Here is a 24,162-nt window from a genome sequence, read left to right as displayed (position 1 = left end):
CATCAACTCAGTGTTTGTATCTGTAAACAGAAATTTTGCATCATCACAATGACCTCAGTAATTCCATCCCTGATCAAAGACACATGGTTCATAGTTGTTGATGTGTAAGATGCTTATTTTCATGTGGACATTGACCCTTCTCACAGAAGGTTCCTCAGATTTGTAGTGGGTCCTGACCACTACCTGTATAGAATGTTTCCATTTAGCTTGCAGCTGCACCCCAGGGTCTTTACAAATGTCTTTGCAGTCGTAGCAGCACAGCACAGTTGCAACAGCTCCACCATCTTCCCATACTTAGATAGCTGGCTTCTGAAAGGCAGGTTGTCATGGAGTCACCGGCCAATGCTCTGGAACTACTCCATACGAAGCCAGTCAGGACTCTGGAGCAGCATGCCTCCTCTCTCTGAGCATACTGTTGCCAGGGCAAGAAGCTTATATAGCTTCAACTGTACTGGGTCTGACTTTGGAGCATTCAGCATCCCCTTCCACACCGTGCGCTTCCCTCAGCGAGTCTGCCTGGACGGGGCTGCTGGGGAAGCCAGAGGGCCCTGCACCCCAACTCTTCAGTCAGCAGTGACCCTCAGCCAGCACGCAGAACGGAAGGGTTTATTAGTTGACAGGAATACAGTGTAGAACAGAGCTTGCTATCACAGAAATCAGTGACTTTCAGCGAAGTCCATCTTGGGGAGTCCTGGGCCAGACAGCCTGGACTCCCCCTCTTCCAGTCCCCCAAGCAGACTGCCAGCCTCCAGCTACTCGACCTCAGACATCCTCTTTGATCCTCCTTGTCTTTGTCTCGCTTCCTGGGCAAAGAGTCACCTGGTTGCATCCCCTTCCTGGGTCTCAGGTTACGAAGGGCACCAGTCATAGCATATGTGCAGGCAGCTAGAGCAGCCTCACTTGCCCCAGAGGTCTCAGCCAAAGTCACTCACCCCTATTCCTACCACAAGGTATTGGTGCAGCACACAGAGAAACTGAGGCACACACAGTATTCATGCAAAACAGTAAAACTCATAGGCTCAATAGTAAGACTCACATACACCATAACAAGGGGAAATCCCCATTTTGTCACACAGGTGATGCCAGAAGTCCTGGCATCAACTCCATTGCTGCTCTATATCTTAACATTCCTGGGTATCTGCCTGAATTTGGAAAAATTTACTCTGACCCCGGCGACAGTCCATAGAACATAGAGAAGTAACTCTGGACTCGGTCAGGGCAAGGGCTTATTTTGCTACAGTCAGATTCCATGCCACAATTGATCTGATAGACCAAGTCATGTGCAACCCTCAGACATCAATTTGGGTATACCTCACTCTTCTAGAGCACATGGCATCATGTACTTATGTGATGTGATGCCGTTTGCCAGACTACAGTTCCGTTGCCTACAAGCTTAACTCTGAACAGTATGTATACCCTCCCGGAAGGCTTCGCTGCCATGGTGGAAAGTTCCTCAGTGTGTATGCGTAGAGCAACACAAAACAATAGTTACAGATACTCTCCTGCTAGGCTGGGGAGTTCATATAGATGATCACAGAGCACAAGGCACTTGAACACTTCGGGAAACTAGAATGCACATAAATTTCCTGGAACTAAAAGCAGTCTGAAGCCTGCATGGCACTCGTACCACTCATATGATCCTGATATATCCTGATAATGTCAGACAAAATTATGACAATGTTCTATGTAAACAAGCAGAGAGGGGCAAAATCCACCCACCATGCACAGAATCAATCGGTCAACTTACGGAATTGGTGTATTGAGAAGCACATTATGCTGTCCTACTAGGTGCCCACAATTCACTGGCAGACAGCCTCACCAGACATTTTGCCACTGATCATGAATGGGGACTACATGACTCAGTGGTGAACAACATCTTCACTCAGAGGGGAACCCCTCCTTGAGATGTTTGCATCCCAGGTGAGCAGGAAGTGTGACACATTCTGTTCCAAGAGACTTCAGGGATGCAGCTCTGAAGGAAATGCTCTCCTGTTGTCTTGGACAGGCCACCTGAGGTATGCTTTCCTCCCATTCTGCTATTACCTCAGGTTCTGTGAAAGATCCGACAGGACAGAGCGCTAGTCATTCTCATTGCTCTCAAATGGCCCAGGCTATTGAAAGCTGTTCATTTTTTCATTCACCTGGTGACATCAAGGGTCTGATTAGAACCCTCCCACCAGTGATGAAACCAACCCCACAATGGGAACTCATCTTCATATTCTCGACATTGACTAGGCCAGGGGTAATCAATTATTTTTTAGTCAAGGTCCAAATTTATTGGTTAAGGTATAGTCAAGGTCCAAATTCCAGAGAAAATAATACAAAAATAATAACAATAATGATCATAAGTAAATAAAAAGATTTTGTAGTCCATTCAAAAGCATCTGGCGGTCTGAATTTGGCCCATAGTCTGCTTGTTGACTACCCCTGGACTAGGCTATTTGAGCCGCTAGCCATGTCCCGCTTGTCCATAAAAGTTGCCTTCCTGGTTGCCCATCACTTCTGCTAGAAGAGTAGGTGAACTCAGGGCCTTGATGGCTGATCCACCATATGCAGTATTTCACAAAGACAGTCTCGCTATGGCTGCACATAAAATTCACCCCTAAAGTGGTTTCAGATTTCTACGGAAATCAGGCGATACACTTACCTTCGGTTTTTTTCTGAAGCCTCATATCACCAATGAAGAGACCCGACTTCATTCCCTCGATGTGAGACATGCATTAGCATTTTACCTGCAAAGAATAAAAAATATCAGAATGCCACCTGGATTATTTGTTTCTATAGCAGAATGAACCAGAGGGCAAGCTTTATTCTCCCAAAGAATCCCTGAGTGCATCTTGGGTTGTATCTCCCTTCCTACAAAAGCAGCCTCAGTAGTCACTTCATGAGGTGTCCTTCCTTACTTTTGCAAAGCAGCAATGTGGAACTCTAGCCATGCTTTCATGAGGTACCACACCCTCATTCAAGCCTCCACAGATGGTTAATTCTTTGGGGTGGCAATCCTACAAGCATCTAAACTGCTTGTAGCTTTGCACCCTCTTCCTACCTCAGTATTGCTTGTGAATCATCCACAGCGGAATACAAACAGGGATGAGCACTCGGAGAAGAAAAGAAAGTTACCTTACTGTCACTGGAATTCTTTGAGATCTGTTGTCCCCAACTACGTTGCACAACCCACCTTTCTTCCCCTCTGCTTCAGATCTTTAAACGATTTGCAGTAGAGAAAGAACCAGAGGTGATTGGTCTGCACCATCCCTTATGGAGTTCTCACACTTCATTGCACCGCCGCCCGCTTCTGATAACAAAAATTACTACATGACCCCGGTGCGGGGGGGGGGCAAAGCCTGAGCCCCGCCACCCAGGGTGGGAGCAAAGCCAAAGCCCTACTGTTCCATGCAAAGGGCTTCAGCCCCAGGTGGGGGGCCTGTAACCTGAGACCCGCCACCCAGGGCTGAATCCCTCTGGCTTCGGCCCTGAGCAGTGGGGCTCAGGCTTCAGCTTCGGGCTTAGGCTTCAGCTTCAGCCACAGGCCCCAGCAAGTCTAACACCAGCTTTGGTGACCCCATTAAAACAGGGTCACGACCCACTTTGGGGTCCCAATCCATAGTTTGAGAACCACTGCCTTATATCATTGTTACACATTGTTACAAAGCACAAGGAGAGCAAAGACATAGGCATGGACCAATGAACACTGCTTGCAAATTCTTCAGTCCCAGGTGTGTAGAGTGTATACCCCACAGTAGAATACAAGTAACAGCCATGCATATTGAAGAACTCCAGTTACAATATGGGAAATTCCCCTTTTTTCTTCTGTGAAGTAAAAGAGCAGATTTGTGCCATCCTTGAAGATCTTTAATTTTTTCTTAAACTGATTATTTGAAGGAAGTTTATAGTTTTTATTCATGATCTCCTATCAGGAGAAGCCTTTTGTATTCAGACTTCTTTCTAAGATACCTGTGCCCTTGAGTTAGTTTTGTCACCTTCTTTAAAAGCATGTTTCTAAGGTGCTCAGATAGGACCGTGATGAGTGCCATAAAAATATCTTAACTATAATAAAATATAGGTATGCAAATAGCTCTCTCCTGGAACTTCAGCTTTTTCTTGAACGTTCACTGTTTTTCTGTTGTGTTTATAATCCTGGGTCTGTGTTTCTATCCTGTTTTAAAAAAAATACTGTGTCTTTGATATAAATTGTATTTGGAAGTTTTGGTCTGAATTAAATAGTTACCAAGTTAGTAACAGCAGAAGAAAAATGAAAGGTAAGTATAGAGACAAGGGATGAAGATGTGTTTGGCTGAGATTTGAAATGAGTTGAAGAGGCAGTGAGGCAGAGAAGTAGAAGATGTTCCAGCTAGCAGAAGTTGCACCAGCAGAGGTGAGATTGGATGGAGGGGCATACAGAAAGGTAGTGATGGACATTATAGTGGAAAAAGGATATGAAGTGTTATGGCAACAATTTCTTAAAAACTTTTTGACATCTGTGTGGCAGTAGGCAAAAAGCAATTTATATTCATACTTTCTGCTTGTTTTTTTTAATCTTCATAATAAAGCGTCCGATCACCGCACATACACATTGACATCAATGGGAGTTACGTGTCTGTATCAGAGATTAGTTTAAAGACTATATTTTCGGATCTGATTTCACCTGTTTTGGAATGCAAGATTCTTGATTGCTCTATTGTTTAGAAAGATGCCTTGGACATATTTAGAGTACTTAATCTAAGAATGTTGATAAATGTTGTTATAGTGTACTTTATTTTTAAGACACAACTTGGCCAGACAGTGAAGAAGTTTGCCAGGAGAAACAATTTTGAAAAAGATAAATGGTTTTTGCTTTATGACTGCACTTAGACATGAATCATATAAAGAAGAGTTGTGTGGCTTTTTCTTTCATAAACAAGCTGGAGATTAATGATTCATTGACATAGAGTTTTAACATTAAAACAATGTTAGGAAACCTTAAAAGGCACAGTAACATTTTAGTAAAAATGATCAGCTCTGCTTTTTCATATCTGTATCCGCACATTGTATGATACAGTCTCAAGTTCACAAAATGAAAACTTAGTTGTGAAAATTTAGGTATTTGTATATGGCAAACATCAGTAAGGTTAGATTGCGAGAATATTAGTTTTAAAACAGGTGCCTTTGATGCAATTCAAATAATGGCTATATGGAGAACTTTGGATTTGTTTTATTTTTATTGTTGAATTCATTGTAGTTGTCATCAGAGTGGTCTGAGAGCATCAAACGTTGTGCTAGCTCTCCTACACAGTTCTGTCAATATAACCCAGTCCTGACTTGTTATCTCTTCTACATTAGTCATGTTCCTTTCTTGAGGCAAGATTTACAGTTATGCTATTGCCTCACATTTTATGGTGGTTTTGTGATCTGAAATACCCACAAATAATTAAGAGTACTGAGCTTGTTAAATAATCTAGCCAAGTTTTAAACCCTTTTTTCCAGGCATGAGGGGATGTTCTGCACCTGTCTTGTTACCTTTTCCTTCTCTTCTCCTTCGCTCTCCTGACTATCCCTCCTTCTGCCCCCCATTTAGGTGACCTAGTCCAACCTGCTTTGCCATTACTCCACTTGCATGCCTTGCTTTCAACCTACCCAGTCCACTGCATGGATTCAGGCTTGATATGAGGATCTGGGAGTAGGAAGAGAGCCAGAAGGTGTCCATGTTAATTAGTGTCTGAAGATGAGGGGATGGCAAAGGGTCACTTGTGCCCTGCAGTCACTAGCAGCTCTTGGTTTCTGCTCATTCTCTTCCCCCTGTCAAAGGGAAATTATTGAGGGATCCTTCTTTCCCTGGGGAAAGGAGCCCAGAGTGTCTCGTTGCCCCCTGTAATGGTAGCTTCTGCTGTTGAGCAATGAACATATTCATCTGATTCCTACCATTCATTTTAAAACTTTTTTGGTGTTTTTATTTTTTTTGTTCCTCATCTGCATTGATCAACTCATTCTTGTCCCTTAAAACAAACTTTTCCTTTTAAAGCAAACAGATAGGAAAGCTTGGGGTCAGAGAGGAAGTAAGGGTGCAAAGTAATTTGGCAACTCTCAACTGTTTCAGCAACAATTGTCCAGAAAAGCTGTGACTCTTACTAGTTGATTGAATGAGTGTTTACTCAAATTCCAGTTGTGTGTGCAAAACTTTGGCCTCCCATGGGCAAAGTTTGGGGTATTTTTCCCTAGTTCACATATGACTTCTACAACGTAAATTAAACATCAAGCCGCGACATGAATGTGCAGCTAGTTACCTTTTTTAGTGAGTTGAACCATCTGTATAGCTTGATTTCAGTATAGTCGTTCCCTGTGAAACTCTTCCTGACACCAAGGACCAAACTGAACCTTGGTGTAAGCAGACAAAACTCCATCTCTTTTGTGAGAGGGTGTGCTCATGCCAGAGTGAACTGAGTCCCATATTTTTGCATTTGGTGATTGTGATGGTGGGAAGGTTGGTAGGTCTCAGTAGGTTTGAACTTAGAGGTAAGGTTGGATCTTAGTATGGTTTAAAACAATAATGTGATATTTGCAGTGTTGTTTTAGCCATCTTTGTCCCAGGATATGAGAGACAAGGTGAATGAGGAAATATTCAGATCTCAGGAAGAGCTCTGTGTAACTCAAAAGCTTGTCTCGTCCACCCACAGAAGTTGCTCCAATTGAAGACACTACCTCACCTACCTTGTCTTGCTTAATGTGATGTAAGCAGTTTAATTTAAAAACTTGATGCATAAGGGAAACAACATTTCACTTGGTTACAAGTATCTATCAAACAGTAGATTTTTTTTTTTCTCAGAAAAGGCTCTCAGGTTTTTAACACGTTATATATTCAAGACAACATATGATGTCCTGTTGAAAATGGGCCAGATACATTCCCAGACGCAGCTTTTTTGGCCAAATCTTTTGAAGAATTTCTTTATGGATTTTTTTTGGCAGTAGAACTGATATTTAATGGGAAAATATAAGACGTACCAGATGCAGTTTTTTGATTTGCCATAAATGGTTAACAAATTATTGGAGACTGTCATAAATGTCTCATTTACAGCAATCCATGCTGAATTTTGTCTCCGGTCTCGTCTGCTATGCACTCTTTTCATACCCATGAAGTAAATGATTAAATTGTATTCAACTGTGAAATTATACTTGTGATGTCAGAATACTTTAGAAGGAAATATATTTCTGAGATGTGGACTGATTAGAAAACTGTTTATTCATTCTACAAATGAGAGTAGATTGACCCTTATTAAACTTATGATGGAATATAGCCATTAAAGTGACCCTTAATGAGCTCATGATAGAATAAATGTTTTGGCAAAAGTAGAATAATATATTTAGCAAGAATATTTTCACTTTAAAAATGTATTGGTAATGTTTGTATTGACTATGAGGAATAAATTTTGAGATGGTCAGTTGAAAAATAGTGTAGGCTAAAGCAACATCATTAAGTTGAAATATGGTCAATTTTTTTTAAAAAAGGGAGGGGAGCTGTTAAAAGCTACTTTCAGATACTACATCTGCTCCTGAGTTTCCTTGTCAATTTTTTGGTTTTCTAATCACATTTTCCCATTTTTTAAAACTATTTTCTCTTCCCTGTTGCTCTCTGAAAGACCTACACAACATACAATATCAACTAACATATATAGGCCCCCCAGAGCTGTCATCTTTTCTTAAAATTTCTTCCTTTAAACTTTGGTCTTGGGGAATCCCACATATTAAGTTATTTTATACACATGCTAATTTATATCTTTAAAACCTTGATTTTAAAAGCAATGTGATTTTTCTCTCCCCCACGCCCTTTAATGTCTAGGATTTGCAAAACTTTTGTAATTTTCAAATGTGTTTTTGTATTTAAGCAGCCATTCTTTGGCACTTTACGCATCAGGATGGTTTTCTGATCTCATCGCACCCTCAAAGTTTGTTAATGCTAATATGTGGGATTTCTCAATATACCCTTGTATTCAGAGTGTAATTGATACTGATGTACAATAATAAATCTGATTATTAGAGGGGTGTGTGTAATTGCAAAGAGAGAGCAATCAATCTATAAATAGTGTATAGAACAGTTTTTGTTTTGAATAAAAAGCTTAATCCTTATGCCCCTAGAGTATGATTTTCCCAGCATTACACTAGTTACTTTCCTTCCGCTCTGTATTCTATAAAATTCAGTTTGTGAAGCAAAATTATTACAGTTATACTTGGAGTCCTCAAACAGGATACATTAGAACATATCAGTTTCACAGCTAAGCTCTTTGATGTATATAGAAAGTCCTGCTGAGGGTGGCATGGGAGTTATTACTGTTAATTGAGAAAACCCCACTGTGCCAACACGATTGTGGGCTGAATATTACAAAGGATTACAAGCCATGTGGAAATTAGAGTGACGTGTTTTTCCATGTATGTCAGATGATTTGTTACAAAAAAGGTAAATGAAGTTACCCCGCAAATACATATTTACTTATTGATAGTTCTTCATAGGAATTCTACTTACATATTTTAGTGATTGGGGCTAGTAGATGTCCATATCTTATGGTCAGCTTCTTAATACAGAGAATATTGGATTTAAATTTAAAAAGTTTACTTAAAATTTACAAGTATAATTTGAAATTCTGACATATACACACACACATGAGCGGGGGAACCTTCTGGAAGGGTAGATTAACTTGACAGACATTTCCTACAGGATTGAAGATGATAGCCACTCAACTCTGCAGAGGAAGGGAAGGAAAAGCTCCTGGTCTCTGTTAGTGTTAGTTTATTTGAGAGTGAAATCCATTTTACCACAGAAGCTCTGCACGAAGCTCCTGTGTCCCAGTTAAGCCTTATATGTGGTACATAGATATTTGTACCTGCCCTTTGCTTTAGGGTGAATGTAACCCTGAGGGAATATGTCTTGCAAAATCCAAACTTGGCAATCATTTTAACCCTAGTCAGGGGAGAAGACATCTCCAGGGTCGTTCATGTCATGAGGGTGTTTGTCAAGGTGGTCAGCTTCAGTATAATCTAGGCAATTGTCCATGTAGCTGAAGTGGCTAAGGGATTCTCTGCCACTGAGGTGAAACTGACTAATGAAACCTTCTGAAAGGGCCATTCCCGTGTCCTGCATGTTGGTGACAAATGTAAACTAGACAAAGATTGATCCAGGTGGTGCTCAAACTGCAAAGAGGCCATTTTCCTTTGGGATTTGCCAGGATGATGATAGGAAAAGAAACCACCATAGTTTAGCATTTAACACTACCGTTTAGCATCTGATACTACCCTGGAAATACCTTTTAGTTCAGGGGTCGGCAACCTTTCAGAAGTGGTGTGCCGAGTCTTCATTTATTCACTCTAATTTAAGGTTTCGCGTGCCAATAATGCATTTTAACGTTTTTAGAAGGTATCTTTCTATCAGTCTATAATATATAACTAAACTATTGTTGTATGTAAAGTAAATAAGGTTTTTAAAATGTTTAAGAAGCTTCATTTAAAATTAAATTAAAATGCAGATCTTATCAATTTAATGTGATCCTTGCCCTTGCTGAGTTTTCCAATGTCTGGCGCGTATTTGGATACTTTAAGCTGCACACAGGCTTCTAAGTGATCAGTTGTTAACCAGCTCCGAGAGGGACAGAAGACAGATTTCATGTGTGAAAATACCTGTTCACAGAAGTATGTGGATCCAGATGCTGAAAGCATTGCAAATGTAATTTTCTTCAAACAGTTAAATTTCACTGGCAGGGACATCCAGTAGGTCAGAATAGATGCCCCATGATCTCTCTCGGTAGCTTCAAGCACACTCCGCAGATCTCCAAACTTTGATGCCCACAATTCTGAGCTTTTTAACTGAATGAGCTGCTGTCTGTGCTTTGGCTCACTTTGCACTGAATGTGCTGGGTATTTTAGCTCATATTAAAATATTAAATACCTTATTAAGTGAACACTTTCCAAATACATCTTTATTTTAAAAAAAAGCTTATTTTAATAATATTGATGCATTTTATTTGAAAACATAAACGTGTATATGACGTTGAAGTGTACATTATCTTAATCTTCTATTTTAGTTAATTTACAGTGAAATTACATATTAATTCTCTAGGTGAGCTCAAACAAGAAATGTTAGAAGATGCACAAAACAAACTAATGAACCTTATAAACAGCACAGAAGGGAAAGTGGACAAGTAAGTGACTCTCTTTAATTGGTGTATTTATAATTTCTTTGCTCTTCATCCTATACATCCCTTCTTAAAACTACAATAACAGCATAAGAATAGTAGTCATGGTGTAGAATTAGGTTTCTGCATAAAATCTTTCAAAAAATAGTGAATACATGATATTTTCCATTGTACAGTCATTTTAAAGATTAGTTTTGAAAATGGAAATTAAAATGTTTGTCTAAACAAAATTAGCATTATAGATGCTTATTTATAATTCTAGTTTGACTCTAATTTCTTTACTTTCCATCTGTAGTTCAATGCATATACATTGTAATCTGTATAGGGCCTTCTCACATAGCTGGTATCATCTGGATATCAGACTCTCATTTGGTTCCCCTCTCTTAGAATTGATATTAAAACTATAGCCACACTACTGTTTCCTCCCTTAGGACTGGTTCAAGACAGTACTTCGCTTCTTGTTTACATGCTATCGTAGGTAGGGATGATTTCCTACTCGAACGAATGAACGTTTTACCAGATTGTCCAGTTTACGTCAAAGCTAACTCATGCAACTTCAGTTTAGTTTCAGTGGAATTTTCAGTCTCTCTCTCTCGCTCCATCTCCATGAAATATATCACTTCCTCAGCGTGTGAATTATTGTTCCCTCAGTCTCCGTAGATAATGCCGTTTGCAAGCGTCTCCAAATTATAACCCACAGTATAGGAAGTGTTTTGGGAGCTTAAAGGAAATTTGTGAGGTTCCCATTTATTTCTTGAATCATACATTTTGACTTTGGTGTATCATGATGATAAATTAGAAAAGAGTATGTGAAATCATTTCAGGAATAAGGATTAATATGTTAATATTTTGATGCCTTGAGTTCTGTAAAAGCTGAATGGATTAATTAGCTCTTTCTCTTCATTTTTGTAGGGTCTTGATGAGAAATCTCTTCATTGGGCATTTTCATACTCCAAAGAATAAGCGTCATGAAGTCTTAAGGTTAATGGGAAGTATTTTGGGGATCAAAAAGGAAGAGCTAGATCAGGTAATACTGCATTAAAAACTAGACTTCCTCTTTCATTTGACATATATTTGTGATGTTAGTAAAACAGAATGTTGTTTTCTGCTGCTACGTTAAATGTCAAGGCAAAGCAATGTTTATGGAAAATAAAAAATTTGGCCTTTCATCTGTGTTCATTCTTAAAGAGGGGCATGCTGATCCTACTGGATCTTATGATGATTTTAATAGAATAATAGATGCAGGATGTCATTTTCTCTGATGGATGTTGATGTAGTGGAAGGAAAGAGCTTCACTTGGTTGCTAGTACAGTAGCTGTAATATGACAGTCTCAGAATGTTTACTTCAGTTAGTCAAACTAGTTTAACTCATATATATAGGCTTATTTAAACAATGGTTTTATGCATAACAGGATTTTAGGTCAGGAGGATATTTCAGAGAGGTGGAGAACAGTTTTCAAGCTTTTGTCAGTAAATAAGGGTTCGCTGTTCATCAGTAGGATGATCTGGATCAGTTCCCTTTGCCATTTGTGAGCAAATGTAAGGGAGCCAGGCCATAAGCTGATTGTTTTGTTTGCTTTTTGTTGGTTGGTTTTGCTGTTTTTTCTTTGTTTCAGCATTTCTCTTTTTTTAAAAAAAATTCTCTCTAGTTATTGTCTGAAGACCAAAAAGGTGTTACAAGATGGGTGACTGGTTGGCTCGGTGGAGGAGGAGCTGGATCAAAGAGTGTCCCGAGCACACCTATAAGACCAACTAATCAATCGGTTTTCAGTAGCGTAAGGATTAATTATACAGTTCTCTGCATTTTAATGCAAAAACCATGACAGTTACATATAAATGCTAACATTTTTAGTTTTGGTATTTTGGTCTTGATTTAATGTTGGTTTTATTGATAACAGATCTTGAATTACTTGTGTGGTTAGTGCAACTACTTTGTTTTCCAACCTTTTTTTAAATGAGTAATAAATAGAAGGTTAAAAATCATATTGGCCTGAGGTCCGTGCTAAGTGCTGGGCTACTACCAAAATATTACAGCTCTTCTAGGGACTGATGACACCATTGTCCACCAGGGACCTTTATTGTGTGGACCTTCAGAGTTAGAGGTTAAATATGTTGTTTGAAAGCTGGGAGTTTTTTCAGCAGGCTGCAGGATATCAGACCATGAAATCATACTTTGATTACAATTTTGTCCTTCCCTTTCCCCAAGTGCCCCCCCCACCCTCCTTTCAATTTTAACTTGAAAGCTGGAATTCCTAGCTTTTCTGTGCTGTACATCATTGGTCTTAGGTTCAGAAGTTCTTGAGAAAGCAGCCACTTTTCAAGTTGTATAAAGTGGTGATTCTGACACAGTAGAATGGAGCTGGCGTTGGTGGTCGGCAGAATGGGATGTTTTTGGGGTTGTTTTTTGTTCACTGTTCCACAGAATAAAAATGTTGGAGAATTGATGTAAAGCATTAATCTCTAACTGTAAGGTTATGGGAGGATACTGGCTACTAAAATGACCCAAGCAATGAAGTGGAGTAGTAAAGTAAGTCACCAGCCAGAGTTGTGATTTTTAAGGTGTAGATGTCAATTAATTTAATTTAGAACAGGTTTTTTCCAGTGTGTTTGCTAATTATAAAAATTGACTCAGTAGCTTCACAGGCATAAAGAGGAAGGTTAATAATTTTGTATCTGCAGTGCTTGTTCTCCTAGCAAAGTCTGAGTCTGATGCTCTTGCTGACATCATAAGCAGTTCCTGTTCCCATTGCCATGGCATAGTGTCTCAGGTAAACAAAGTGGAGAAAGTAATGGCCTTTAAAAAAAAAAAAAAAAAATCTGGCATTTTCTCCTCTTTATTAAGCTGTTGTAACTTGAGTGACAATATTCCTGTGTCCATGTTCTTCTGCTTATGATGTCAGTAGCAGCATGGGATTCAAGAAACAATCAGACTTTGATGGTGGAGGTACAAATGTTACCTTTGAAATTATTAAAGTTTTAAATTATATTTTTGCTGTGTCACTGAAGGTTAACTGATAATTTTTTAAATAAATTCCATGATCACCACATGTTAAGGTCTGATTTCTCGTGACCTTAGGACTAGAAAAATTCTAGTAGCCCAGTAAAAATCTTTTCGGGACCAGTCATACTTTCTAAATCCTGGCCCCGAAGCAGTTACTAATTAAAGAAAATTACGTTCCTTAATGTACCCATAAAATTATTGAAAATGTTCTAATTAGTGGGCATGTTCTTTCTAGTCCTTTTCAGAACTGTTTGTGAAGTTCCTCGAAACAGAATCACGTCCAAACCTTCCCCTACCCACACTCTCTGTTCACGACATGAAACCTTTAGGAGCAACAGGAATTTGTAATCCTAACAGTACCAGATCCAGCAGCCTTACAGGTAACAGCATATCTTAGTGGAAAATTTTGAAGTTCTGTGTTAAACTTTAAAGGGAGAGACTGTGTGTGTGTGTCCGTCCATCCTTCCGCCCTTTCATTCTGATTGGATATTCTAAAGGGCATATGGGAGTTAAGCTCCTAGCTCCTTTAGACCACTTTGAAATTCTGTTTCTCCCTTCCCCCATCCCCCCAAAAGTCCCCTTAATCTCTGAGTGAATATATTGCTTTTGATGGTGAGAGCCAGCACTAGAGCCAGACAGATGGTGGTTAATCTTCCCTGCATGTGGTTATGTCTGTGCTCTAGTCCTGATTTGCAGCATCCCTGCTGTTCAGCCTGGGTCTCATAGAGCTAACAACGCCAACCTTGTGGTGGTTTGTGATGTGTAACACCAGTTCACTTCCTAAGTATTAGGCTAAAACTAGCAGATTAGTTCACATTTTTAAACAATCTGAGATTGATTTTTGATCTGAGAAAGGATCTCTAATTTGTTCTCCACGTTGGTAAAGTCAGAATACTTGAACAATTATGCCTGTGCTTGAAATACTTCCTAGCAGGTATGTGCAAAAATATCAATTGACTTTCCTTTAGATTCTGATCCTGTAAGACACTGAGCACATGCTGCTGAGTAATATATGTTTAGGATCCTCAGCACTTTGTAGGATCAAGTCCTTAATTTAATTAATCAGAGTTTTGCATATGGAATGATTTTTTTTAATATGCCTTTTAGGACTTCATCTTTAGATGCCAACTGTTGCTGATCATAGAACCTTTTTAAATTAAAACTTCAACAACTGTAAGCTGCAGTATTAAGTTTTAAATAACTGTTTCATGCTACAGGTAAATTGGAGAAACATAAAGAATGAATTTCCAATTTGCCCTACCAGCTTATCTCTGAAAGTAATATTTTCAGTAAAGCTAAATTAGGTCTCATATTTCTTTGTACTCTTGTCATTTATAATATAATAGGCAGGGTACCCTATTTTATTTGGCAAAAGCCCATTTTCATCGTATGGAAAAACTAAGTTCTGAGGTACTTTATTCATTCAGGAACCATATTGTTCCCTTATAAAACAAGACACCCATCCTATATCCCTTAATTGTTTTGGTATCTAAGTTTTCAGTTGCTAGAGATAAACCATATGGAAGAAGCATAAGATAAGGATGTAAATCCCATACCAATGCAAAAGGACGTGAGTAGCCTTGCTGTATTTATAGGAGTTTGAGCCAGTTGTGTGGTAAAAGATCTTCTTTTTAAAAAAAAATAATAAACCTATTGAATTATTATGGAGTGGCAGTAGCAACTTAGTTTCCACTATAAACCTGATTATTTTTGCCTGCTTCCTCTTCTGATATTTGAACTCAAAAGAAAAACATAGGTTATATCTAGGGCCCTACCAAATTCACAGTCCATTTTGGTCAATTTCAGGGTCATAGGATTTTAAAAATCATAAACGTCACGGTTTCAGATATTTAAATCTGAAATGTAAGTGTTGTAACCTTGGGGATCCTGACACAAAAGTGGATCATGGGTGGGGTCGCAAGGCTATTTATTGGGCGAGGGAGGAGGAGAGCGCTCGCGTTATTTCCACCCTTACTTCTGCACTACTCGTGGTGGCACTGCTTTCAGAGCTGGGCAGCTGGAAAGCAGCGGCTGCTGGCCGGGCCCCCAGCTCTGCAGGCAGTGCCGCCGCCAGCAGCAGCACAGAAGGAAAGGTGGCATGGTGTGGTGTACTATTGTGGGGAGCCTCACGGTATTGCCACCCTCGCTTCTGTACCGCTACTGGCGGGGACGCAGAAGAAAGGGTGGCAGTTCCATACCATGCCACCCTCACGTCTGTGCTACTGCTGGTGGTGATGCTGCTTTCAGAGCTGGGCTCCCAGCCAGCAGCCATGGAGCTTCCTGCAGCTGGGGGGGTTCCCGGAGGTGGGTCTGACCCAGCCCCAGGAGTGGTCTCATCCCTCCCCAGCCCAGCTGGGACTAGCAGCTGGAGCCTGATGCACAGTAGGAGCCCCCCAGCCCTGCCACTCCACTCCACTAGACAGATTTCATGGGGGAGATCAGATTTCACAGTCCGTGATGCATTTTTCATAGCTATGAATTTGGTAGGGCCCTAGTTTTATCTGGGACTGAGAGAATTTTTATACTGAATTTGAAATTACTTGAACACAAGCTAGTATGGGCAGGAGTTTTGTATAAGAGGGGCAGATTGTGAGAAGTTGATACATGGGCAATCAAAGCTGGTATAATTTTACCATTGGGATGTAATAATAAAGCAGATAAGTTGAGAGGATGCAGAGTTGTGAAAGGCCTTGAAGTGTAGGGCAAGAAGATTCAATTTGATGCAATGGAGGAGGAGGAGCCAGTTGAAAGCCAGCTGCTTTCTACACATATGTGTTGAAAATTGGTGGATTGTGAATGTTTTCTAACGTGATTTTTTTTTGTTTTTTGGTTTTGTTTTGTTTGTTTTTGTTTTTGTTTTTTTTAAATCTCAGAAACTACAGGCTCAGGAACCAGTAGAAGACCAGATGTGAATCCATTCTTGGCACCCCGATCTGCAGCAGTGCCCCTCATCACCCCCACTTCTCTTGGAGCAGGTGGATCGGGGCATCTGCTTATGAAACCTATTTCTGATGCCTTGCCTACTTTTACACCACTGCCAGTGCTGCCTGATGCCAGTGCTGGTGCTGTACTAAAAGACCTCTTGAAACAATAGATGGTTTTGAATCAATATTGATGATGATAGCACTTTAAGGAAAATGAGAACTCTATATTTTAGATAATTTATCACAAAGAGGCCTTTTGTAAAAAGTTGTGTACTTGTTTGCAGATGTACATCGTTTTTCTTTTAAATTTAATTATGAACTAAACAGTGCTTTGGAAATTGTAGGAGTCACGGAAATAACTGTCCTCTTTATTCATATTGGTTCTGAGGTAGGTTTTAACTGGAGAAAAATTATTCTATCTCAGTTGTAGAATTGTAAAACAAACTGTTGGACTCATAAACACTAGCTATACTCTTGAGTTGTTTCAGGAGTGCAACAACAATATTAACTCTTCGGTTTTGGGGTCAGTTTGTCAAAGAGCACAATCTGTTGACAATGGGCATGTGAGGAACCACCACTGCAAATTAAGATTTCTAACCAAAATTTATACAATATTTGGGGTGTGCATTCATGACACAAATTCCAAAGAATGAGGTAGGGAGGCATGTAGGAGCTTGATTATTGGAGATGACAAAAATACTTGCAGTTACTCAACTATATTTATGTAAAAAGGTATCCCTCTCTTAATAAGAGGATAAGTTGCACCCCAAATTTTGGACCACTTTGAGGCACATCAGTCCTTTTTGCACCAGGAGCTACATTTTTCCCAGTCTAATAGCCGCTTATGGCAATCCAAAGTCACTGGCACCAAGGTATTAATTCTGGAAACAAAGGAGTTGGAGAATATCTTTGATTTTTTTCTAAAATCTTCCATGTGGTGCATAGCTATCAATGGAGAATTTAACAGGTCCATGGGAATATTAATATATATACACATGCTGCAGTACAGTAATGGTTTAAGATGTATATTTAAGACTTTTATCTTGCAGGATTTGATTTGAAACAGGTTTAAAGTTTGAACATATGTATAGAACTTAAAGGTAAACAGATGTTTACTTATCCCAGATTTGTAAATAGGTCTATATAAGACCATAGCCAAAGCCAATTATTATGTAAATTTTGCTGTGATGACTTGTACACTTTATACTACATGTTGCAGATAAAGTATTGAATTGCATACTGAAAGTTAAAACTGACCTTCTTAGAAAAACAGTTAAAATCTGCAACAAAGTTTCTTCATTTAAAAATGTCTAGTTTCTAATCCTGTTTGTCATCCCTTGTTTAGTCAGTGTTAAAGGTGATTATTGTGCAAGTTCTATATTAGAACTGTCAGCCTTTGATCCTCTCCATTTTTATTACATACCCTTAGTTTAAATCATTATGAGAGTTATGTTTAAATAAAATTAATCACAGAATCTTGTATAGAATCTGCCAAAATAATGACTGCAACAAAACTTTTCTTTCTTTATTTATAGATAAAATGGTAAAATCCCTTCATTTCCTTTAAACTCTTCTCTAGCAAAATTTCTCAATTTGTTACTCCAGTCATCACGAAGAATTCAACTTCGGAATCACTTTCATACAATGACATTCCCCAATGTAGCAGTGTTTTATGGATTTGAAATGGAAGGTTAATGCAAATTTAGAAGCAGATCAATCATGCTAAATTTTTGTTTCAGATAACTAGTATCTGTTATAAAATCTCTATTATGGATAAATTAATGAATGCTTTAAAGTCCTTTGAAATTTGATTTCTGAAAGGTCAGCAAGAATATTTCATGTATGAAAGCAAGTATTATGTTGTATAAGAACTAAATTTTAAATTCCTATTAAATTTTTGGATACCTTTGTTGAGAATATTCAGGTAGGTTACTTAAAATGTGTATTGTCATTGAAAAACCACCATCATGGAATGGTTATTTTTTGTCCAAAAGACTCTAAAGAAAGTTTAAACCATGTGGTGTGTCTGTGCAATCTCTTATATTCGTGTAATTATATTTATTTCGGGGTGAGCAATCACTTCAAATAAAATCCTTTTGATGAGCTGATATATACAGAAATATTTACCTTTTAAAAATAATGTATTTTACAGATTATTCATACAAGTGGACATAGGCTGGCAGCTGTCTCCTGAATATAGTGGTTGACAGCCACATTTTGGCTGATTACTATTTTTCACAAAAAAGTCATCTTGATTTTTAAAAACTGTATAGAACTTAAAATGCACAGAAGTGAAACAAGTTAGCTTCATAGCTACCAGGAAATACTGTATATTGGGGACCATTGACTTCAGTGGACTTTAGATCAGGTCTTTTATGCAATAGCTTGGTAACTGCCACCTAAATCTTCCCATGCTATGGAAAACTTGGGCAGAGGGCAAAAATAGTCAGGAAATGTCAGAGTCCCTAATTCATGTTTCTTTTGGAGAAAGGAAAATGTATCAAATTCTGAGAAGCCTATGGAATTGTAGAGATTGCTTCTGTAGGCTTGGGAGTATCTGTTTAGAGGGAATGGGGTTTCCCCACTGCATTCCTCCTTGGGAAATAATGGCCATTATTCAGCTGCTAGGGAGTACAGAAAGGACTGAGTTAACTTAAGTACACTTCCGTCTGAGAATGTTTTGCCTGCTGCTATTGTAAGTAATGCCCAAGATTGCTGTTACTGAAAGATCAGTGAAAATATCTTTTCTTCTGATCTTTTCTCTTTATTTGCTTTGTGCATTTGATGATTCTTCTACATAGTCTGTTTCCCATATTTACAGTCAATTAGTTAATCAGTTTTTCCTGTTATTTGTGTGGGTCTTTCCCACAGTAGTGGCTGGAGAGAAACCTTTTACATAGCAAAAAGATGAGTATAAAATCACAAATTGTCGGTGGGGCTTAAGAGCAGGTGCAGTCCTTGAAACTTCTTTTCACTTAATGGACTAGATTTTTCATTTTTAATTTGACTCTGTCCCCCAAACCTCCTTTCCCACAGGAAGAGCTGCATAGTGAGTGCTCCCCAGGTTTGATCTGATAGGCCCATGTATTATCTGCAGTGAGAGAACTACATGATATTAATGTGAAGAAGCTTTTGGTAGGCTCGATATAAAGGGAAAATCAGACATTGCACCATTTTGGGTTCTTTGCTCAACTCCAGGCTACACAATTGAAGGGAAGTATCTGGCACTTCATAGTAGTTCTGTTGGAAACCAGGGGCATTATGCAATAACGTACATCTTGCATTAAAGCTCTTCTGTGCAACTGTATCTGCAACTGGCTTATATCACTGGTGTAAAATAAAAATGAACGCGACTCGTTTATCACAGTGTAAACAAACTGTTGGCAGCAACCTAGGTGGACACAACTAAGTCAAATGGCAACTCATAATCTGATTCTCATTTACCTTCCTGATAATTTATGCACTTGACAATGATATTTCACTAATAATTTGTAACAAGGCAGGCGACTTGAAAGAAGAATTTATAAAGCAATAGTTGACTGATATATTGCATTATTAGTACAAAAGAAAATGTAATTTAACTCATAAATGTTTCTTTCACATTGTAAGTAGGCTTGGAAGAAGGATTAGTTTATCAGTAAATGTTTATTTCATTGTTTACACACAAACCCGATGAAAATAAAATGTCTTGTCAATGCTAATTGAAATTTACTGAGAGTCAAAGTAAGAAAAACACTACTTGAGAACTTATTGGACTCAAAACCCAGTGATTTAGACTTCTGAATTAGGCTTATTGCAAATGGACTAGCAATTGATTAGTAAAAATAAGTGAGATGTTGATATAAGAATATTTAATTTGTATATTTTCACATATGATGTTGACAAATTATGCTTTAACAGTTTATAAGGCTTAAATAATTCTGACTTCCCCCAGCGCATAATTTCCAACAACTGTGAAAATTTAAAATGTTTAAAAACGGGGAAAATGGTTAAACCCATAATTTCATGCAACTGAGAAAATTTAAATCAATAAAATCTAAAACAATGCTTAAAAAGAAACATCAATATTATGCACTGAAATTATTTTAAAAAATTGAATCCTGCCAAGCCTGTTGCTACCACAGTTTTCCAAGTAGCTCAGCTGCTACTTTACCACTGTCTTAAAGTTCAAGACTTATATTTCAGTCAGTTGCAATAAATCATTTAATATGTTAAATACACATTTGTTTAATTATGTGTTGTGGTTTTCTAGGTATCTTGACAGTCCCAGTTCGGGAGAAGATTTAGCTGTAACAAAATGTCATTAAACTTTTATTTAAGAAAAAAATGCAAATTTTTAATTTACTTTGGAGAGAAAAACTTTGCTGTGAAAACAGCAGTGACAGCTTAAAAAATCAATTGCACAAATTCAAGCAGGGCCTAAATTTGGAAGGACAAGAAGTATTTATAAAAAGAATTTTGAAATCTGAGCTCAACTTACATTCTGATACAAATAATACCAAGAGTGTTAGATTTATGTTTATGTTCAAAGTCTTCCTTTCATCAAAGTGCAGTTTTTGGAAATGCCTAAATATCAAATGCAAATTGAGAAATTTAATTCTGTCCATATAAATGAGAGAGCATGCCAGCAGGATGTCTTTAAACATTTAAAAAAAATTCTGGCATATTTTGATATGTCTTTACAGCAGGAGATTTCTTATTTTGCCACACCTGATAGTTACTAAAATCCTTATTAGCTGTTAGATAAGTGAATATCTGTAAGGTGAAAATCTACAGCTTGTGGCATTTGTTTTGTGCTGCATTGTGCTATATAAGTTTATATACTTTTCCATTTTTTTTGCAGAATTGCAAAGCTTAAAAGCTAACAACAAAAATGATACATGTAAGTTGGCAATGTATGTTGCACAATAAAAAAATTAGCAAAACAGCTGCTGGCTTTTATTTAAAAAAATAACTTGCACATGTTGTTTACAGCAGCACAAATGTCATATGTTGGGTGAGCTGTTGCATGCAATTTCCACAAACTTACACTTAAGGACAGTTTTTGGTTTTTTTTTGTTTTTTGCAGTTAAGATTTAGAAACCTTAAGTGTGTAATATCAGTAGAATACTTTTTGTATCAAATAATTTAGTGCCCCAGAGAACTGATATATTAATAATAGCTAGGGATAAAAGAGGAAGCAAGATCAGAGAAAATATGGCTCTTCTATGGTGGCTGTATTAGTTGATATTTTAGAATTGTAATTTGACCAAATTACTAACGCTTTCAGATTTGGTCAAACAAATGAGAAGTAAAAGCAATTAATCAAAGAAATAAATGTGCTTGTTGAAATAAAGGTTAATATCAATTAGACATAAATACCAGAGGACACTTATCCAGTAAGTGCACACATTGCGTGATTTGGCATTGTTCTGTGCTTCCTTACTGGCGCATGTGACATGGACTATTAATTTTCATTTTTTTTTTAAGGATTGCTGTTTGTGTCAACTTTGAGCACACTCTTTTAATGAATTTGTTCGCAGCCAGTGTAAGGTTCTTATTGAATGGCTTCTCACAGTCTTGATGGGGTTTAATGGCATATTTGCTCAGAATTTTCTGACAGCCCATGTTTTCCTGGCTTTGAGAGGTGACCCTCTATTGGTCTTTGATGGACAACCCATAAATATTATTGTGAATTTCACAGTAACACTAATAATGTTTCCTCAATTTTCAGACCTCTCTAAACAAGCAAAATGGATACTACTTTGTAAATTTCCCTCTCTGCCAGCAGACATTTTGATTTGATTGTTTTATCTTTTTTTTTCCTACTTGCTCCTACAGAGCTGCACCATAGTTATCTGCTTGATAGTATTTTACTTCCTCTAGGAAAAGACACTGAATCCCCTGATGATATTTTAAGCTAACACTCAAATGGAGTGTTTACATGATGGGTAGAGATTAGGCCTATTTTAAAAAATAATAATAAAGGGAGATTCTCTTTGAAGAAAGACATTCATCCTTTGACTCCAACTTGCTGCTATATGTGTCTATAATAACTGTGTAAACAAAGGGTTACTATTGTGATTGCATAATTTCCTTGGCCACCTCCCTCTTTTTCTGAGAAGATGCTGTCTGTTATTTTCCCCAATCCTGTCTTTCTCCTGCCACAGTTCTAGCTTTTTCCATCTGGCTTTGAAAATACACTCTTCACAGTGCTCCCGCACCAGTAGAAGATTAGGACACATCCTGCTGCAACAGTCAGCGTGACTTTCCTGGTTGCAGGTGCATAAGATATAGATCCTGCCAAAGAAACCACCATAGTCCTAGAGACTGGAGAGATCCTCTTGGTGCCTTCATGCAGCTGGGATGTGTGGAGTGGTGGTGAAAGGATAATATTCGGGTTTTCTTGTGGCCAAAGAAGAAAAGATACAGCCTTTCCAAAGAATGGAAGTGAAGAAAAGCATCTTGTACACCACTAGTCCTAACTGACGAGAAGTCACAAGTGCTTCTCTGCAGCCACATATTGGGAGTAGAAGAGTTTTGGCAATATTAAGTGTCAGCAGCAGTCTTTGCAGTGAATTATCAAGTGAATTATCAAGTGAATTATCAAGTTGTGGTGTAAAATATATGTAATCAGTGACATGGTCCCTGAAGGTCTGCCTTCATAAGTCCAGAAAAAATAAATTGATCTGTATGTCTCATTTTCATCAACCCTCAAATCCAGCTACAGGCTATTTACGTATGAGCCAACATGGCACTCATCACCTTGCTCGATTTAAAACTATATTCATGTTTGCTGATAATAAACAATAAAATATTCAACTTTCTAGCCATCACATCTGCTGCTTAGGGAAAAAAATCCTGACTGAAACATTGATACTTGGGAAAACGCCTGTATAAACTGATGAACCCTACCTTCTGTTCTCAAGTTGCAAAAGCTGGGCTGACAGACCACAACAAGGAACAAATTCAACAGCTAAGGATCTGTCTTTTAAGACTGCCCAGCTACAAGCCTTCAAGAGAAGAACCCTGGGAATTGAAGACCACAGTACCCCTAGCTGACTTCTGCAGTTGCAACAGGCAACTTCTAAACCAAGTCCCTGCATCATATAGCACTATCAAGAAGTTCTTCAGTGGTCTTGAAGGATAGCCTAAAGTAAAGCACATTGCTGTAGTCTAATCTGGAAGTGATAGAGGTTTGAGAGAGGGGTGCATGGCTGGGGGGAATAGCTTAGTGGTTTGAGCATTGGCCTGCTAAACCCAGGCTTGTGAGGTCAACCCTTGAGGGGGCCATTTAGGGATCTGGTGCAAAAACTGGGGATTGGTCCTGCTTTTGAGCAGGGGGTTGGACTAGATGACTTCCTGAGGTCCCTTCCAACCCTGATATTCTACGAGAAGGCTGCCATTTCTTGGTCAACCACAGATGAAGAAATGAACTCCAGGCCACAACTTTTATCTAAGATCCTAGCAACAGTGATGTATCCAGTAGGACTTCAAGATTGCCGTCTGTTGACAAAGCCTCTGCCACATACTGTCACAACCAGCCAACATCCTCTTATCTTTTCTGGATTGTGCCCCAGACAGTTTGTTCTCATCCAAGCCTCAATCTCCTGCCAGAAATTAGGAAAGCAAAGAGACTACAGAGAATATAGAGACTATAGAGTATATAGAGTACCATCTACATTAAGATTTCACTACAACCCTAAATGTCTCAAAATCTCCTTTAGTGACCTCAAATACACATTGAACAGGAAGGGTCCCAGGAAGAAACAGTGTGACCCTGCACAAGAGAGCCCCCACACATATATTTCTAATGTCCTTTTTCTACTGAACAGTTGCTCTGGAGAAATCCAACCTGCAATTGGAACTTAAACCCCTGTTTTAAAGAAATGTTTAGTGCTGACCTTCAGCTGATTTGATTGCATTTTTCTTTGTGTTTTCTGAGATCCTATTTTTATGGTTTTTGGTAAAAGTTACAAGCAAGGTACTGTAGAACACAATGGAACAGACAGTGAATGTTTTGGAGTACTAATAGTTACAGAGAAACATTTTAAGGAGTCCAAGCCACAAATTGGCAAGAATGCGACTTAGCGAGGTTGAGAAT

At 38.5% G+C, this 24,162-nt stretch overlaps 1 protein-coding gene across 3 annotated transcripts in view; it reads left to right on the top strand.

Annotated features, from left to right (window-relative positions):
* The window catches only part of TRIP11 (thyroid hormone receptor interactor 11), a 71,026-nt gene extending 47,361 nt beyond the window's left edge, over window positions 1-23,665 (top strand). For 2 of the 3 annotated variants that reach the window (XM_073349449.2, XM_073349450.2), the window contains 5 exons: window positions 10,079-10,160; window positions 11,067-11,181; window positions 11,804-11,929; window positions 13,391-13,535; window positions 16,029-23,665. In XM_073349449.2, the coding sequence (XP_073205550.2) occupies window positions 10,079-10,160; window positions 11,067-11,181; window positions 11,804-11,929; window positions 13,391-13,535; window positions 16,029-16,249 (689 nt within the window). In that variant the 3' untranslated portion in view covers window positions 16,250-23,665. The remainder of the gene's footprint in view (window positions 1-10,078; window positions 10,161-11,066; window positions 11,182-11,803; window positions 11,930-13,390; window positions 13,536-16,028) is intronic. The other variant, XR_012159535.2, reaches the window with a different exon arrangement.
* The last annotated feature ends 497 nt before the right edge of the window (window positions 23,666-24,162 follow it).

The sequence above is a fragment of the Lepidochelys kempii genome, chromosome 6 (assembly GCF_965140285.1).
Source record: "Lepidochelys kempii isolate rLepKem1 chromosome 6, rLepKem1.hap1, whole genome shotgun sequence".
NCBI classification, from domain to species: Eukaryota; Metazoa; Chordata; order Testudines; family Cheloniidae; genus Lepidochelys; species Lepidochelys kempii.
The sequence above is the reverse complement of the archived record's forward strand: the minus strand, read 5'-3'. Positions and strand labels throughout refer to the sequence as shown.